Source organism: Hemicordylus capensis, chromosome 5 (genome assembly GCF_027244095.1).
Source record: "Hemicordylus capensis ecotype Gifberg chromosome 5, rHemCap1.1.pri, whole genome shotgun sequence".
NCBI classification, from domain to species: domain Eukaryota; kingdom Metazoa; phylum Chordata; class Lepidosauria; order Squamata; family Cordylidae; genus Hemicordylus; species Hemicordylus capensis.
Window position 1 is genome coordinate 155,379,169 of NC_069661.1, and position 15,492 is coordinate 155,394,660.

At 41.3% G+C, this 15,492-nt stretch overlaps 1 protein-coding gene across 4 annotated transcripts in view; it reads right to left on the bottom strand.

Annotated features, from left to right (window-relative positions):
* The window catches only part of CELSR1 (cadherin EGF LAG seven-pass G-type receptor 1), a 254,205-nt gene that overhangs the window by 60,220 nt on the left and 178,493 nt on the right, over positions 1 to 15,492 (bottom strand). For all 4 annotated transcript variants that reach the window (XM_053254723.1, XM_053254725.1, XM_053254724.1 and 1 more), the window contains exons 9-17: positions 12,714 to 12,880; positions 10,098 to 10,283; positions 9,443 to 9,556; positions 8,995 to 9,169; positions 6,682 to 6,823; positions 5,717 to 5,837; positions 4,755 to 4,938; positions 2,903 to 3,004; positions 1,154 to 1,248 (exon numbers count right to left, since the gene is read on the bottom strand). In XM_053254723.1, the coding sequence (XP_053110698.1) occupies positions 1,154 to 1,248; positions 2,903 to 3,004; positions 4,755 to 4,938; positions 5,717 to 5,837; positions 6,682 to 6,823; positions 8,995 to 9,169; positions 9,443 to 9,556; positions 10,098 to 10,283; positions 12,714 to 12,880 (1,286 nt within the window). The remainder of the gene's footprint in view (positions 1 to 1,153; positions 1,249 to 2,902; positions 3,005 to 4,754; positions 4,939 to 5,716; positions 5,838 to 6,681; positions 6,824 to 8,994; positions 9,170 to 9,442; positions 9,557 to 10,097; positions 10,284 to 12,713; positions 12,881 to 15,492) is intronic.

Genomic DNA, 15,492 nt, shown 5'->3' on the forward strand with positions numbered 1-15,492 from the left:
CCCGGCCGGGGAGACCGGCCGCAGCATGGAGGCTGGCGGCGGCAGGAGGGGGAATGGTGGCGGGGGCCCCGGAGCGCACAACTCTCCTAGCGCCCATTATTTAACAGGCCTAAAATAACTAGTCAGACATATTTGTGTACATCTGTGCAGCCTACACATGGAGTGGAGGCTATACAGGAGCCCAACACTTGTTCCCCACCTATACGTACTGCCTGGGACACAATGGGAGTCCATTGGGACACAATGTGAACCAGCCTTCAATGGCCTCTTTACAATCCCACATATGGGATTTATGCAAAATATCAGAAAGAAGCTTAACTGATCCCTTCCAAATGTAAAGATAATAAAGGCTGGTTTTAATCTTTGCCAACATTATTTGAGGCAGAGCCAGCGTTTCCCACTCAATTCCATTCTGACACCTGTCCTGCCCCACAAGGGTGTGAAAGGGCCTGTAGTAGTGGGCAGGATATGTGACTGCCTGGAGGAGCAGTAAGAAAACAACAGTTATAGGTAAACAATCCTATTTCTTCTTTGTGCAATTTCACATGTGGGAAATGGTTGAGCAGTTCTTACTGGTGGGCGTAAATGACATTAGGCAGTTATATTCTGGAACATTATCCAGTCAGAAGTGCACCTAGGCAATTTTGGAGCCTGGACCTAAAGGCCTTTGGAGGCCTCCCTGCTTGCTGGAGGCCTCCTCCCTCCCCACTGCAAGTTAAGCATTATCCTCCTATTCTTATCCCACATATTTCTTTCCCTACTCCCCTGCTTTGTCTTTAAAGTACCTGGCACAGGTCATAATCTGTGTTCCCTCTATCAGAGATTCCCAGTTGTTGTTGACTACAACTCCCAGAATTCCCATCTGCAATGGCTTTTGCTTGGGGATTATGGGAGTTGTAGTCCACAACATCTGGGAAACCCTGTTAGACGGAACGCTGGTCATAATCACACTCAGTGTGGGCCAGTGGCGATCACACCACCCAGGACAGACTCAAAGAGGATCTAGGGGGGCCCAGGTGGTGTGGAGGCCCTGGACTTCGGCCCTGAAGTCCAGGGGTAAGAGCACCACTGTATCCAGTGATATGAAAAAGTGGCAATGGTACATTGCACCCATCAGTAAATGTTTCCCTTCTGCAAAGTACAAAATTCTTACCATGACTTTAAGGTCCACAAAACCAAAGGTAGTGCAGTTAAAAAGCTCAGGAGGGAGCCAGCCTTTCTCACTGTTACAGTGCCGGACAGCATTTCCTTAAATTAAAAAAAAAAAGGTAAGAGAAAGATAAATAAGAACATAAGACCAGCCCTGCTGGATCAGGCCCAAGGCCCCTCTAGTCCAGCATCCTGTTTCACACAGTGGCCCACCAGATGCCGCTGGAAGCCACAGGCAGAAGCTGAGGGCATGCCCTCTCTCCTGCCATTACTCCCCTGCAACTGGTACTCAGAGGCACCCTGCCTTTGAGGTTGGAGGTGGCCTATAGCCCTTCGACTAGTAGCCATTGATAGACCTCTCCTCCATGAAGTAATCCAAACCCCTCTTAAAGCCATCCAGGTTGTTGGCTGTCACCACATCTTGTGGCAGAGAATTCCACAAGTTGATTATGCATTGTGTGAAAAAATGCTTCTTTGTTTGTCCTATATTTCCCGGCAATCAATTTCATGGGATGACCCCTTGTTCTAGTGTTATGTGAGAGGGAGAAGAATTTCTCTCTATCTACTTTCTCTCTACACCATGCATGATTTTATAGACCTCTATCATGTCTCCCCACAGTTTGTCTTTTTTCTAAACTAAAAAGCCCCAGGTGTTGTAGTCTTGCCTCATAAGAAAGGTGCTCTAGGCTCCTGATCATCTTGGTTGCCCTCTTCTGCACCTTTTCCAGTTCTACAATGTCCTTTTTTAGATGTGGTGACCAGAATTGTACACAGTACTCCAGGTGTGGCCACACTATCTTTTTGTATAAGGGCATTATAATATTAGCTGTTTTATTTTTAATCCCCTTCCTAATGATCCCTAGCATGGAATTTGCTTTTTCACAGCTGCTGCACATTGAGTTGACACTTTCAACGAGCTGTCCACCATGACCCCAAGATCCCTCTCCTGGTCTGTCACCGACAGCTCAGATCCCATCAAAGTACACTTGAAGTTGGGGTTTTCCATCCCAATGTGCATCACTTTACACTTGCCAACACTGAAGCACATTTGCCATATTGTCACCCATTCCCCTAGTTTGGCGAGATCCTTTTGGAGTTCCTCACAATCTGTTTTGGATTTCACTACCCAAAAAAGTTTGGTATCATCTGCAAATTTTGCCACCTCACTGTTTACCCCTACTTCTAGATCATTTATGAATAAATTAAAAAGCAACAGTCCCAGTACAGATCCCTGTTTGTTTGCCATTTATAACTTACTAAAGAATTCATTATTTTAAGAAAAATGTACATTTTAGCTTATGAATTAACACTCTTATGCATGTAAAAGAGGTAAGTGATTTTAAGACCGAATTTTCTATCAGCGGCCAAGGTTTGTCTATCAATTCCTTGTGATTTAAGTTGCATCACACATTACCATACATAACACAATAAAAATATGTAGTAATGCTTCAGAAAAAAGCGGATATTCTGACTGATTTCTCAAACAGGAGATTTGGTTTTCTCTCTCATGTTACAACTATTTCATTATCTCTTGTATTTGAATGTACTGCCTTTCATTGTGTTATCCTAAATCTGCTTTGTAGACATTTGTAAAAAATCCATCTAATTGAGCCTTCATTTTCTGCTCTCTAGGCTTCTATTTCCAGGCTTTGATAATATATTATCTTCTGTGTGTAAACCAACATTTCTGAATCTCCCTTTTTCCCACACTGAAGTTACAATAAAACGTTTAACATTCTATCATGCAACTCACCTGTTGATCCCTTGGGACAGGGCACAGCAGCGGGTTGCCCAAATTTGGTTTGTGGCCACCAAATGCCAGCCTCAAATGCTTTGGGGCATCCATTATATACCACTAGATAAGGTAGAAGGGAAAGAAAGGACATTTTTTCCCCCTTGGCAAAGTAAATTGGTTGAAATGATAGCAAATTGGCAAAAGTAATTTCGCTTGGTTTAGGGCAAGTGCTAATATGTTGTTACAGTAGAGTGTAATTTAATAGGCTTATTTTGTACTTGGAAAGAAGCAAGGTGAGGTATTTATAAAACATCTATCCACTATTGATTTTTAGTTTCAAAAGAAACCAAGGATAAAGCAAAACCTCTTAATATGATAACGTTCCATGTTGTAAGCTTTTCATATGCTCTAAACACAACAGTAGGCATCTTATTCTGCACATAGGGTGGCCTTAGAAAGGTATCATTAGCTGCAAATAGTTTGAATATTCTGTTACCTTTACATTTGCCCAGGGCCAGTTGCTATGGCACTAGAAAAAAAAGTTAGCCCATATATTTCTCACGCAGCACTCCAAGGGGTAAGATGAATAGTCAAGATAAATGACAAGCTAGCTATTGTGACCACTATCTTTGGCTACATTGTGGGAAAGCTGCTGTTCACGCGTCATTAAGGGCTAAACTACATATCATGTTGTCCATTATTAGGGCTGATGTGCCTGTTCTTTCCTCAGTAAACAGCACGCGTGTGTGTGTGTGTGCGCGCGTGTGCGGGGGGGGGCAATCTGGATCAGAACTGCAGCATCCTTGAAAGTGTGGAGATGGCCTTATGCAGACTCAATCCCTGTCCTACCTGGCATTTAGAACAAATAAGAGCAAAGGGTTAAAGCCCTCTTTCCCCCTTTGCTCTTATTTGTTCTAAATGCCAGGTAGGACAGGGATTGAGTCTGCATATGGCCATCTCCACACTTTCAAGGATCCTGACCACATCCTCAGACTTAAACTGGAAAAAATCCAAAACTACAGAGCAGAAAAGTGCTATCAGTACAGTACAGCATTTGGAACTGATAATGTGGTATCCAGGTGGTGGCAGATGCGAGCTATTTTATCCTCAAAGTGCTTTGCAAATTGGTCCCAGCAGGTGAGAGAGGTGTCTTCCAGCTGACTGGAAGGGCCAAGATGTATCTGGCTCCACACCATCTAAAAAAATTCCACTGGGCAGCTCTCTCGCTTTGCACTATTCTACAAAGCACTCTGCAGAGAAAACAGCTCGCATTTGCCACCATTTCCAAATGCCATACTGGTGGCACCTGTCTGCCCTGTAGTTTAGGTTCTCTTCAACTTAGCACAAAAAGAGGTTTCTAGTCCTCAGGTACATGACAATAATAAGAAAGGTGTGTTGTTTAGTAGAATGCATACTTTCCATGTGGAAGCTTCCAGGTCCAATCCCTGATGTTCCTAGCTAAAAAGACTCTAAGTAGCACAGCTGGAAAGAGCGTTAGAGAACCACTGCGAATCAGAATAGACAGTACTGGGCTAGATGGACCAATAGTCTGAGTTGATATAAGACAGTTTCATATGTTCAATATCATCTTCCGACTAAGCAAACAAGTTCTGTAATCGCATCAGGTGGTTTGCACTTTCCCTCTGTATACTCCAACACAGGTATTCCTGCCCTGTGGCCCCCAGCCTCCTTCCTACTGTCCTAACATAAGTGATCCCTCTGAGTTTTGTAACAAAGCTTGCAGCCCACCAACCATCCCATTTCTACAGAATAAATGGATGAAAACATTAAGAAAAAATGAAAATGCACTACATTTCTTCTGTCTACTGAGTTGATTATAGTACATAGACTTGGGGCCATCTTTAGGTACCTTCACAGCCATGAACGGTAACTTCAGCAAAGGGATTGTCACAGCGATTGCACTGCCGCCCAATCACTCCTGGTTTACAGGGACACTGCCCTGTTTCCATATCACAGGTACGAGTATGGGATCCAGAAGGGAAGCAGTCACATGGATAGCAAGTGTCACTGCTTTGTGGCCTGTAATAGTTTGACTGGAAAAATAAAGAAAATATTCACAGATGTTTCCAAATGTTAGCAATGGGTATAATTTCTGTTTCAAAGATCCTTAGGTACATTTGTTTTCAAGGAAAGGATACTTAAAGTAGAAACATTGGACAGTACACCACTAGAAGTAACTACATGCCTGTCCCAACCTTCCATGGCTGGGCAAGGTGATTGAGAAGGTGGTGGCCAACTCCAGACAGTCTTGGAGGAGCTGATTATCTAGACCCATTTCAAACTGGCTTTCGGGCAGACTATGGGGTGGAGACTGCTTTGGTCAGTCTGATGGATGATCTCCAACTGGAAACTGACAGAGGGAGTGTGACTCTGTTGGTCCTTTTGGATCTCTCAGCGACTTTCAATACTATTGACCTTCTGGAAAATCCTTCTGGAACATCTGAGGGGAATGGGGGTGGGAAGCACTGCTCTGCAGTGGTTCTGCTCCTACCTCACAGGCAGATTCCAAATGGGTGTCTCTTGGAGACTGTTCTTCGAAATCTGAACTTTCCTATGGTGTCCCCTCAGGGCTCCATATTGTCTTCGATGTTGTTTAACATCTACATGAAACCGCTGGGAGACATCATCAGGAGATTTGGTGCTGGGTGTTATCAATATGCCGATGACACCCACATCTATTTCTCCATGTCAACGTCAGAGGTTCAGGGATGATTCAGCATTTCTTTCCCTTAATCTGAGACAAAGGCTTTAATCTGCTACAGTCTCAGTCTATAAATTGGCTCCAAACAAGATGATTGCTCCCTTCCTTACCTTACACCGACACTCTCCATTAGTCTTATTGCAGTCAGGATCAAATCCCTTACTGTTCTCACAGTTACATGGGCCGCAAATAGGATTTCCCCACCAGCCTCTTGGACAGGGCAAATCAATTCTACAAAGAAAGCAGAATGCAAAACAAAACAAAATGGGAATCTCTTTTAAGTTCCATGTTGGGATTATGAAATAATGGCATTCTTTCCCTGCACTGAACCCACTGAAGAATAACGTTCCCTTCTGTAGTTACCCAAGCCCCACTAAAATGATGGAGGTTTCATTTTGCAATACTACCTGGTGAATTGATCCCAGTAGTATAGCTTGCATCTTTTAGACTATTGTACTAGATTAATGAAGATTTTAATTTACAGCCATCTTTTATACAATTCTGTGAACAAATAAATAGAAGTGAAATCATATAGTATAAATATTTTATTACACTGCACTTTTAACCATCATTTGACTGCAGGTCCTGTGTGTCCTGAGTATCTTTCTAACTGTGCTTTTCCCCTCCCACCCTTTTCCCCCTTGGAACTTAAAAAAAACTGAAAACAGTTCAAAAAAAAAAATAGAAGTAGGAGAAAGGAACCCTTTCTTCCTGCTATAAACATTGTTTTGTTTTTAGAGAGGCACTGACAAAGTGTGCTAAAGGCTATTTATCTACATGTAGCAAGTTTCAATAAAGATGATGGTAGCATTTTCATGTTATTATAATTGTTATGCACAAAGTGGAATTTGTATTACAAATACATACGATATCTTAAACTACATTAGAATATATTTACATTGAATGTTTCTGGTACATGATAAGAAATGAAATAAAAAAGGAGAACAGATTGTAGTAGGCTAGCTGGGCCATCAGTTTGATTGAATTTTAGGCAGCTTCTCCATATCCCTATACCAATGAAATGGAGGGTGGGTGGGTGGGAAAGGCAATGTATTTACTGGTATATTTGGCTTACTTGCTTTCACAGTACTGTCCATAATAGCTATGCCCACATTCACAGGTGTATCCATGAGAAGAGCTTGGTTTACGGATGCAGGTGGAGACATGCTCACATGGGTTCAGGCTGCAAACATCAACGCAGTCTGTCCCAAAGTACCCTGAGGAGACAAGGTTATAGATGTTCAGCAACCACGGTATAATTGTGATTTGTGAGTCTCAGGAAGCTAATCTATTTTAAGCTTATACACTAATAATACCTCTTGAGTTTCCCTTTTCTCAAAACACACTGACTAGAAAGGTTATAGTTAACAGTGCTAAGTGGCTTTACTTTTCAAGCCTTTGCAATCACATTTGGGTGCCACTGAAATTTTTATTTTTATTTTTTGGCTTAAGACATTTGCAGGTAAAGACTTGCTCTCCTTTAAAAAAAGATCCTGCTCCCCTCCTTGTGGCGCCAAACATCCCTACCCCAAAGATAAAGAGAAAGCCATAACATCAGTCTGGATGTGGAACTGGCACACACCTCCCAGTTGTGCAGCTAAAAAGCTCATGATCAGGTTGGAAGCCCTGTCCCTGGAGATCAGCTGTGTCACATCCAGGGAACTATCAACAAGTAGAGTGGCTAAGCAAGAGATCTTCCACAATCTATATTTATAGTTTAGAGATGCTGAGGTCTAATTTCAGTTGCTCTTCTGCCCAGAGCCTGGCTTGCAATCCTGCTGGAGCAGCAGCTCTTAGCAAAGTTCTCATTTCCTCTAGGGTCAGCCTCATGTCTGCTTGAAGCCTGACAAATCCAGCCATCCACTCTACCATTGTGTCTGTGCATAGATTTGGCAAGGTTTTTGCCAATTCTTTGGCTTCCACAAGACTCATATTGCTAATAGTGACAGATTGTCCCTGGACCAGACCATTTATGTCTCTTCGTGTAGTAATGCTAGAGGTGAGGGCGGCCACTGTCTCCCTAGCTTGCTGGGGTTCATTCTCCCTAAGAATTTCACTATCTGGTTCTTCTATGGCTGATATCGCTTCCCATTAGGATCAATCTCGGTTATGCTGGCAATGTGAAGGGTCTTTTGTTGCAATTCTTTTTGTAATTGTTTGATTTGGGACTGGCACGTGCAGGGCCTTTTTGTGTCTGGCCTAGGTTTCGAAAGTTCCTTAATGAGATCCCTGTAGCCAGGGATGGCTGAATTCTTTTTCTCCAATTCAGCCAATTCTGTGGCTAAATGCTGGTTGGCCATATCTAGACTATCAATGTGATTTTTATAATTATGTGTGGAATCTTCCAGCTGTTTTAGAGCCAGAGATTCCCTGGTTTTTGCATGGCGTATCTCTTCCTGAGCGATTTCCAGCTGTGAAGTCATGTTTTTAACTTGCTCCAAGAGCTCTTCATTTTTATCTATTAGTGTTCTAATTTTTCTATCTTTATGGTCATGGTTCTCTAACTGCTTATGCAGAAAAACTCTGAGGATAGTGACTGCTGCTGCATTTTTCTCCTTTTTATTTGGGCCCTGTCTACTACAGTACTCCTTGAAGAGAGCCTTACAATCTTCAAGTTCTGAAAGTTTCTGCCTTACAAACTAAATTTGGAAAGGGTGAAGCTCCAAATTCCTCTAAAGCTACCTCCCATTTCCCCTTCTTGGGTCCTGAAAAAGCGCCACTAAATTCACTTCCCTCCCAGGACTGAATCTTGGGTTTGCTCTCCTTCTCCCTGCGCTTCCAGAAAGCCATGGTGTCACCAAAATCCCACCGCTGCCACAATTTATGTTACAGACCAGGCCTGATTTATATACTAAATATGCTCATTGGCTAGTATACAAAATAGGTCTGGCTCATAAATAATGTCACCAACATGACAAGGTTCTTTTATATTAGTGACCACGTTTGATCTTTCTTCCTTGCATCCAGATCAAACGTGGTCACTAATATAAAAGAACCTTGTCACGTTGGTGACATTATTTATGAGCCAGACCTATTTTGTATACTAGCCAATGAGCATATTTAGTATATAAATCAGGCCTGGTCTGTAATACCATGAAGAGATGGAATTAGACACAGATGCATTCCATGGAATCTGTTTTTTTCAAGAGATTCAAAGCTGTAGTACTTGGAGCAACAAAAATGACAGAGATCTACTGAGCACCATTCTAGATAGCGTTGAGTGACTCTCACATTTTTTATTTATGGGATTATGGGTAAGAAGTTCTGCAGTTGTTGCCAAATAATAATTAAAAAAAAGGTTTGTAGCCACAGAGTTCTAGAATTCCACAGAGTTCTAGAATTCATAGGACCTCATTATTATAACTCGCTTACTTCAAACTATTCTTACCTGGATCACAGATACACGAATAACTGTCCCAGTCATCACTACAATAGCTGTGCTGGGGACAAGGGTTAGAATCACAAGGATTATCCACTTCACAGCCTTCCTTGACATTAATCTTGATTGCTTGTTTCATGTTCAGCGTAGCCACATTTGTAGATGTCTCCCCCATTCTCACTCCCTGGAAAGATGGGAGCAACAGAAAGCATGCTCAGTATCACAACTTAAGGCGCACTGATGCAACTGCAAAACAGTATATCTCACCAAAAATAAAATAATTCAATGAAAGCTAATGAAATGGAATCCAGATTTCTTCAAAGCTAGTTGCAGAAAACAACCTGATACTGCTGTCTTTCTGGCCCTCCTTAAACTGGCCTGCTCTCAAAGTAGACAAGCATGCTTCTCATTGGCAATATCTCATAAACGTAAGTAACTACTTATATTCGGTTTTCACCTGCAAGCAGCCATAGAAACCCTGCTGCACTGAGACTTGATCTCCAGAGACACCTCCCACAATAATGCTTTTCATTTTTAATCCAGGCAACTGATTTCCAATCTGTACAGTGCTCTGAAAAAGAAGAACAGATAAAAAGATTGCTGCTTTCCTACAAATGCTCAGTTACACTATTCCACTGATTAAACAAGAAAGCATAGTCAAGAATAAACTTGAAGTGGTAATGGAAAGAGAAGCTGTTCATGTTGCATTTCTGATAAGCAAGCATTTTCAAAAGGTAGCATGCCCCTTCCTTCACTCCAGCTCAGCCCAATTACACCAGGGCAAACCTAAAATGATCATTTTTTTCCTTTCATGAACGATTACTTCTGTAGACACAGAGTGATGGAAACCAAATAGAATTAAGTTTTCTTATGGGATCTAATGTGCCCTCTGTGAACCTTGGAAAAGCTGAAAACAGCTTGACAGAATCATAGCAAAAATGCAGCCCATCATGCACAGCTGGAGAAAACTGGATTTCTGAATCCCTCCAAGATGTAAGTCAGAAAGAAACTTGGCCATGGTGCAACCCATAGTTGTGTCGCCATGTGGTACAACTTGCAGCTGCCTTTTTTGGTCTCATTGTTATGCTGAAAGGTTATAGATGCCACCTCACCTGATACATCCCATAATCTAAGGACACAACAGCCAGGTACTTGATGTCTTTGCCATCCTTTGCACTCTTCAGCTCTATTAACAAGTGATGCCATTCTCCATCACTGATTCGGGATTGGGTCATCTTCAAACTGGCCACCAGATTCAGTCCATCATACACTTCAAACACCACATACTTGTTCAATATCTGATAAAAGTAAACATAAGCTTTGTTCATTGTGGAGGGAAATACATGTTTAAATACATTTAAATCCCTAGTCACATACAAATAACAAAATGCACCTTTATTTCTTTATCTGTCTATTCTTCCTTCTTCCTACAAGGAGCCCAGGGCAGTGTACATGGTTATGTTTCTCCTCACAACAGACCCATGAGACAGGTTAGGCTGACAACTTCCAGATGTTCCTACCCATGCACTGTGGAGGCTCTCCATCAGTTGCCCCTCCCTATGGAGGCAAGGTGAGTGCCACCAGGGAGAAGGCCTTCTTACTTGTGGTGCCCCACTTCTAGAATTCTCTCCCTGGTGAGGCTCACCTGGCACCTATGTTATTTTCCTTCAGGCCAATGAAGAACTTTTTATTCTCCCAGGCCCTTTTAGAAACATATATTTTCCACTACTGTTTTAATCTGTGGTGCCTAATTTTGCTGTATTGCAATTTTAATTATTGTTATTGTTTTTATTGTACACCAATGTGCCCATTTTTAAATAGATATGTGGCTTTTAAAAACCCACTTGAATGAATAAGTAAATTCTCTATAACTTTTATGTTCATCTCGGCTGTCAAATCTTCATTTTTTTAACCTTCCAGACCTTGCTATCCTTTGTTCTTGAATGTAATTGGAAAAGATTTGTACCATGGGTCATTGTGAAATTCATGCCTTGGATGGATTGAGAAGATCCATGGATTTTGTGCAGGGCTGCCTTTGAAAAGTGTCTGGAAATTTCCACTAGTCTAGAATGCAGTGGCCAAATTACAGACCAGAACAGGTTATCATGAGCATGCAACTTCCTTGTTGAAAAACCTCACTGGTTACCAATTTGTTTCCATGCCCAATTCAAAGTAATCATTTTGATTTTTAAAGTCCTTTATGGTTTAGGACTGGGGTATCTGAAATACTGCCTTCTCCTTTATGAACGTGATTGCCTGTTAAAATCCTTTGTGGAGGCCTTTCTCTGTATCCCACCAACATCTGAGGTGCATGTGGTTGGGACACAGGACAGGACCTTCTCAGTGGCAGATGTGGTCTGCCATGTCACATCTCTGTTGACCTTCTTCCATCAGATGAAAACTTCCTTTCTAAACAGGGTTTTGCCCTATAAGCCTCTTGATTTCTCTCCTGATTGCTGGCTATTTTATAATAAATATGCCTTCTTTATCTGCTACCCTATTCCTTGTTTTAATATTATAGCTGTATTTTTATGATTATTACATTTTAATATTATATTTAATATATTTTAGATAGACAGACAGACAGATGTATGCTGTTTTATCGTTTTAATTGTTTGCATTTCTGTAAGCCACACTGAGCATTTTTTAGAGTAAAATAAATAAAAGTACTACTACTTGGCTTTCATTTTGAATCCAGTCTATTATTTCATGCCAGAAACATTTGGGTTCAAGGCAAATTGACTGATTCCATTACCAACACTGTAACATGCTATTTTTCCTGTCTGGAAGAAAAAAGTATGAGATCTGTGAGAAGCTAGGTAATGTTGATTCTGTCAGGTGGGATACCTGATTCCAAATGGTATCAAAGAGAATCAGAGTAGTAGGTAGAGTGATATTTTATGGGTGTGTGTGTGTGTAAGCTGGATTAGACACTGCCTGTTTTTGGATACTTGGAAACTCCAGCTCAGACTGGGTATAAAGAAAGGATCAGAGTCTCAGGGCTAAAGTAGATGTGTGCTGACTTAAGTTAGTAACAGGAGTGCTTATTACTGTAAGTGCATCTTTTTTCTTTAAGTAAAACAAACAAACAAATATTATGGCAAGTGGTGTTTGTGTGTCTCATTAGGATCACAGTGTGCAGGAGGTTAGCTGTTTCCCAACAAATGTTGCCCCCTAAAGTTGCTCTATTCCCCCAAAGCAGCTATTTGCTTCAGAGAGCTGTTTTGGTGGAGGTGAGGAGGAGTTCTGACAAGAAAACTGCAAGGCTGATCAAATATATGAATATTAGGAAGCTGACCAAGACCAAGAGTATGAGCAGACAACCCCGTGGGGTCACCCACAGCAGTTTTAACATAATTTAGCAACTGTTTACAGATTTATTTATTTATATCCCTTCTTTCTCCATGGAACCCAGAGCAGTTTACATGGTTATGCTCATCTTTATCCTCACAGCAATCCTGTGAGGTAGTTTAGGCTGAGAGATAAGTGACTGATCCAAAGCCACCCAGTTTATCCAGATTATACCTCACACAGTATATGCTTTTCTGAAATTAAACATTCTTAGGTTTGAGATATTTATTGAAATTTATTACACAAAGCTTTTAAGCTACCACTGAACAAAGACAGAAGGGATGGAACCTACTATTATTTACTACCCACATTCAAGCTTAGTGTTGTCATTTATTAATTAAGGATTTTTTTTGGTTTTATGAATGAATGCATTATACCTGGATGTTTATTTTGGATGATGCTCCTGCATTTGCTTGCATTAGCATGCCATTAACCTTCCGGGTTCGAAACATGAGACCAATGTACCACGGTACAGAAATAGTGATATCGAGCTCACTCCAGATGATGATGCTCTCTCCACTGAAACGCTGAGGGAAAGGCATTACTGCAAGGATAAAGAAAGAGCCCCATCCTGTTAGCCAAAAGCTTTAAAATAGCAAATGCATGGAACTGGTAATGATTAATTCTCTGTTGCACTGGCTTTAAGAAAAAGACTACAAATCCTCAAAGGTAATATTAAGATAGTAGCTGATCCAGTGCAGAGCATCTGCGCCCTTAGTTCTCCTTGTCTCTCCCACGACCATCTTCATGTTGTCTTCAGCCCCAGTCCGTTCTCCACCCACCCCCCACCCACCCCGCCTTCAGCCCCAGTCTGTTCTCCCCATCCCAATCTACTTTCTCACACCAACAGATAGCCTCTCTGGGTGGAAACAGTCACTTAAGAGAGGGCCATTTTCAGCAGGAAAATGGTGCAAGGAGAAAGCCCCCTTTCCATCCATTGCAGTCCTGAGCCAGACTGGGCCTGTCATGGCTGCTTTTTGGAAGAAAAAGGAAACACAGCCCACTACCTGTTTATGATGGGATTAATGTCATGTGTAGTGTTGGCCTTAAGACCTGGTCAATGCACGTAGCAGAATGAGGTGGTAGAATGGACTGCATCGCTTCAGACTACAGCTACGGCTCACATGTTTCAATGCTCCCCTGCATCCTTGGAAATAGAAAATCAGCACAGTATGCATCTGGATTACTGTAACACGCTGTAGGTGGGGCTGCCCTTGAAGAATATTTGAAAACTCCAGCTAGTGCAAAATGCCCATTGGGATCATATTACACCAATTCTGAAAGAGCTGCACTGGCTACCAATTTGTTTCCAGGCCCAATTCAAGGTGCTGGTTTTGACCTTTAAAGCCCTTAATGGTTTGGGCCCTAGATATCTGAAGGACTGCCTGCTCCCATGGGTTTCTGACTGCTTGACAAGATAATCAAAGAGGGCTCTGTTCCATGTGCTGACAGTGAGAGAGGCTCGGTTGTCAAGCATGTGGGACAGGGCCTTCTCAGTCATTGCACCCAGGATTTGGAATGCTTTCCCAGCTGGTATCCATTCCTCAGTCTCCTTGACAGTTTTTAGGACAAAAGTAAAGACATGGCTCTTCACCCAGGCTTCCAAATGAGAGTATTTTTTACTAGGGATCTGTGAATCAATTTGGGTACAAATTGGTCTATACCAGATTCTAGATGATTTGAGTGATTTGGAGTTAGAACAAATCGTCCCTGTGGTCCACTGGCTAGATCCAGGTCCAAATCGAATCGTGCCAGATTTGATTACAATCAATTTGAGATTTAGATTCCTCCTATTTATTTCCCCAGATTCCCAGCTTTTATTTAAAACAAAAAGCTAAGCTCTAGCCCTTGTAGAAGTGGAGCTATGGAGCAAAATGTGTGTTCACTATTTTTCAAGTGTCTGGATTCTTTGGTGTATAATAACTTTTCCTCAATGAATCCTTATGAGGATTCATTACACATTTTCATTTCTTCTATTCATTATGACTGTCTTTGGACAGTGCCAGTTGTCAACTGCCATGTGCCAACTACACCCCACTCCCACCCGCAAGGCAGTGGGGTACTACTCAGTTTATGTTCTAGGAATTATTGAGGTATTTAAACTCTTTGGTGTCTAATAACCTTTCCTCAGAATGAGTCCCTATAAGGATTAATTACACACCAAAGAGTTTAAACACCTCAAAAATTCCTAAAATATAAACTGAATACCCAGTGGCTTGTGGGTTGAGGGATCGTTGGCACATGGGATGCCACTAATTCCCCACCCTCACCTGCAAAGCAGTGGGGTCAAAATGAACAGAAGAAGTGAAGGTGTGTAATATAGACAGCAAAGGGCTAGAGCTTAGCCTTTTTTAAAAAAATTAAAGCTGGGGAGCCATGTTAGGGTTAGGATAGGGCGACTTCAAATCCCCATTATTCCCTATGGTGGAAATATACAAAATCAGTACAAACTAAAGTCATTAAAAATCAACCAAGTGTTCCACTGCCTTGAAATTTCGGTGGTAGGTGGCACCATAGGGACCTACCCACCACGCACATTTGGTGCCCCTAGCACCTTTATAAGTGGTCTGAATTGATCAGAAGCAAATTGAATCTAAATAGAATCTGAGGTGATTTGTGGGGGACAGATTTGGACACAAAACAAATCAGGCGTGATTCGATTTGGGCACAAATTGAATTGAAAAAATTGATTTGTGCACATCCTTATTTTTTTACTGCTCCTGCTTTGAGTCTTATGTATTATGATTATTTCTGTTTTTATGGGTTATTAAATTTTTAATAGATATTATTTTATATTTATATTATCTCTACTTTTGTATTTTAATTATGTATTGTTTTAATTTTTGAAATAATCTGTACCTTTGTATTTTAATTATGCATTGTTTTAATTATATTGTAAACTGCTTTGAGATTATTTGAATGAAAAGCAGTATATAAATTGAACACTAAATAAATACACAAATAACTGGAATAGAAACTTTACCTCTGAGGTGCTAGTTTCCTATTTGCAAGCAGTAAGTGAGTGTTTATTCTAACATGGAGTAGCATTAAAACATGGAAGCATTAAAAATTTAACACGGAGGAACATCAAAAAATCCAAAACAATGCTGCACAGCAGTGCTAGTGCAAGCCATTTCTCCTATGTCTTCCTCTTCT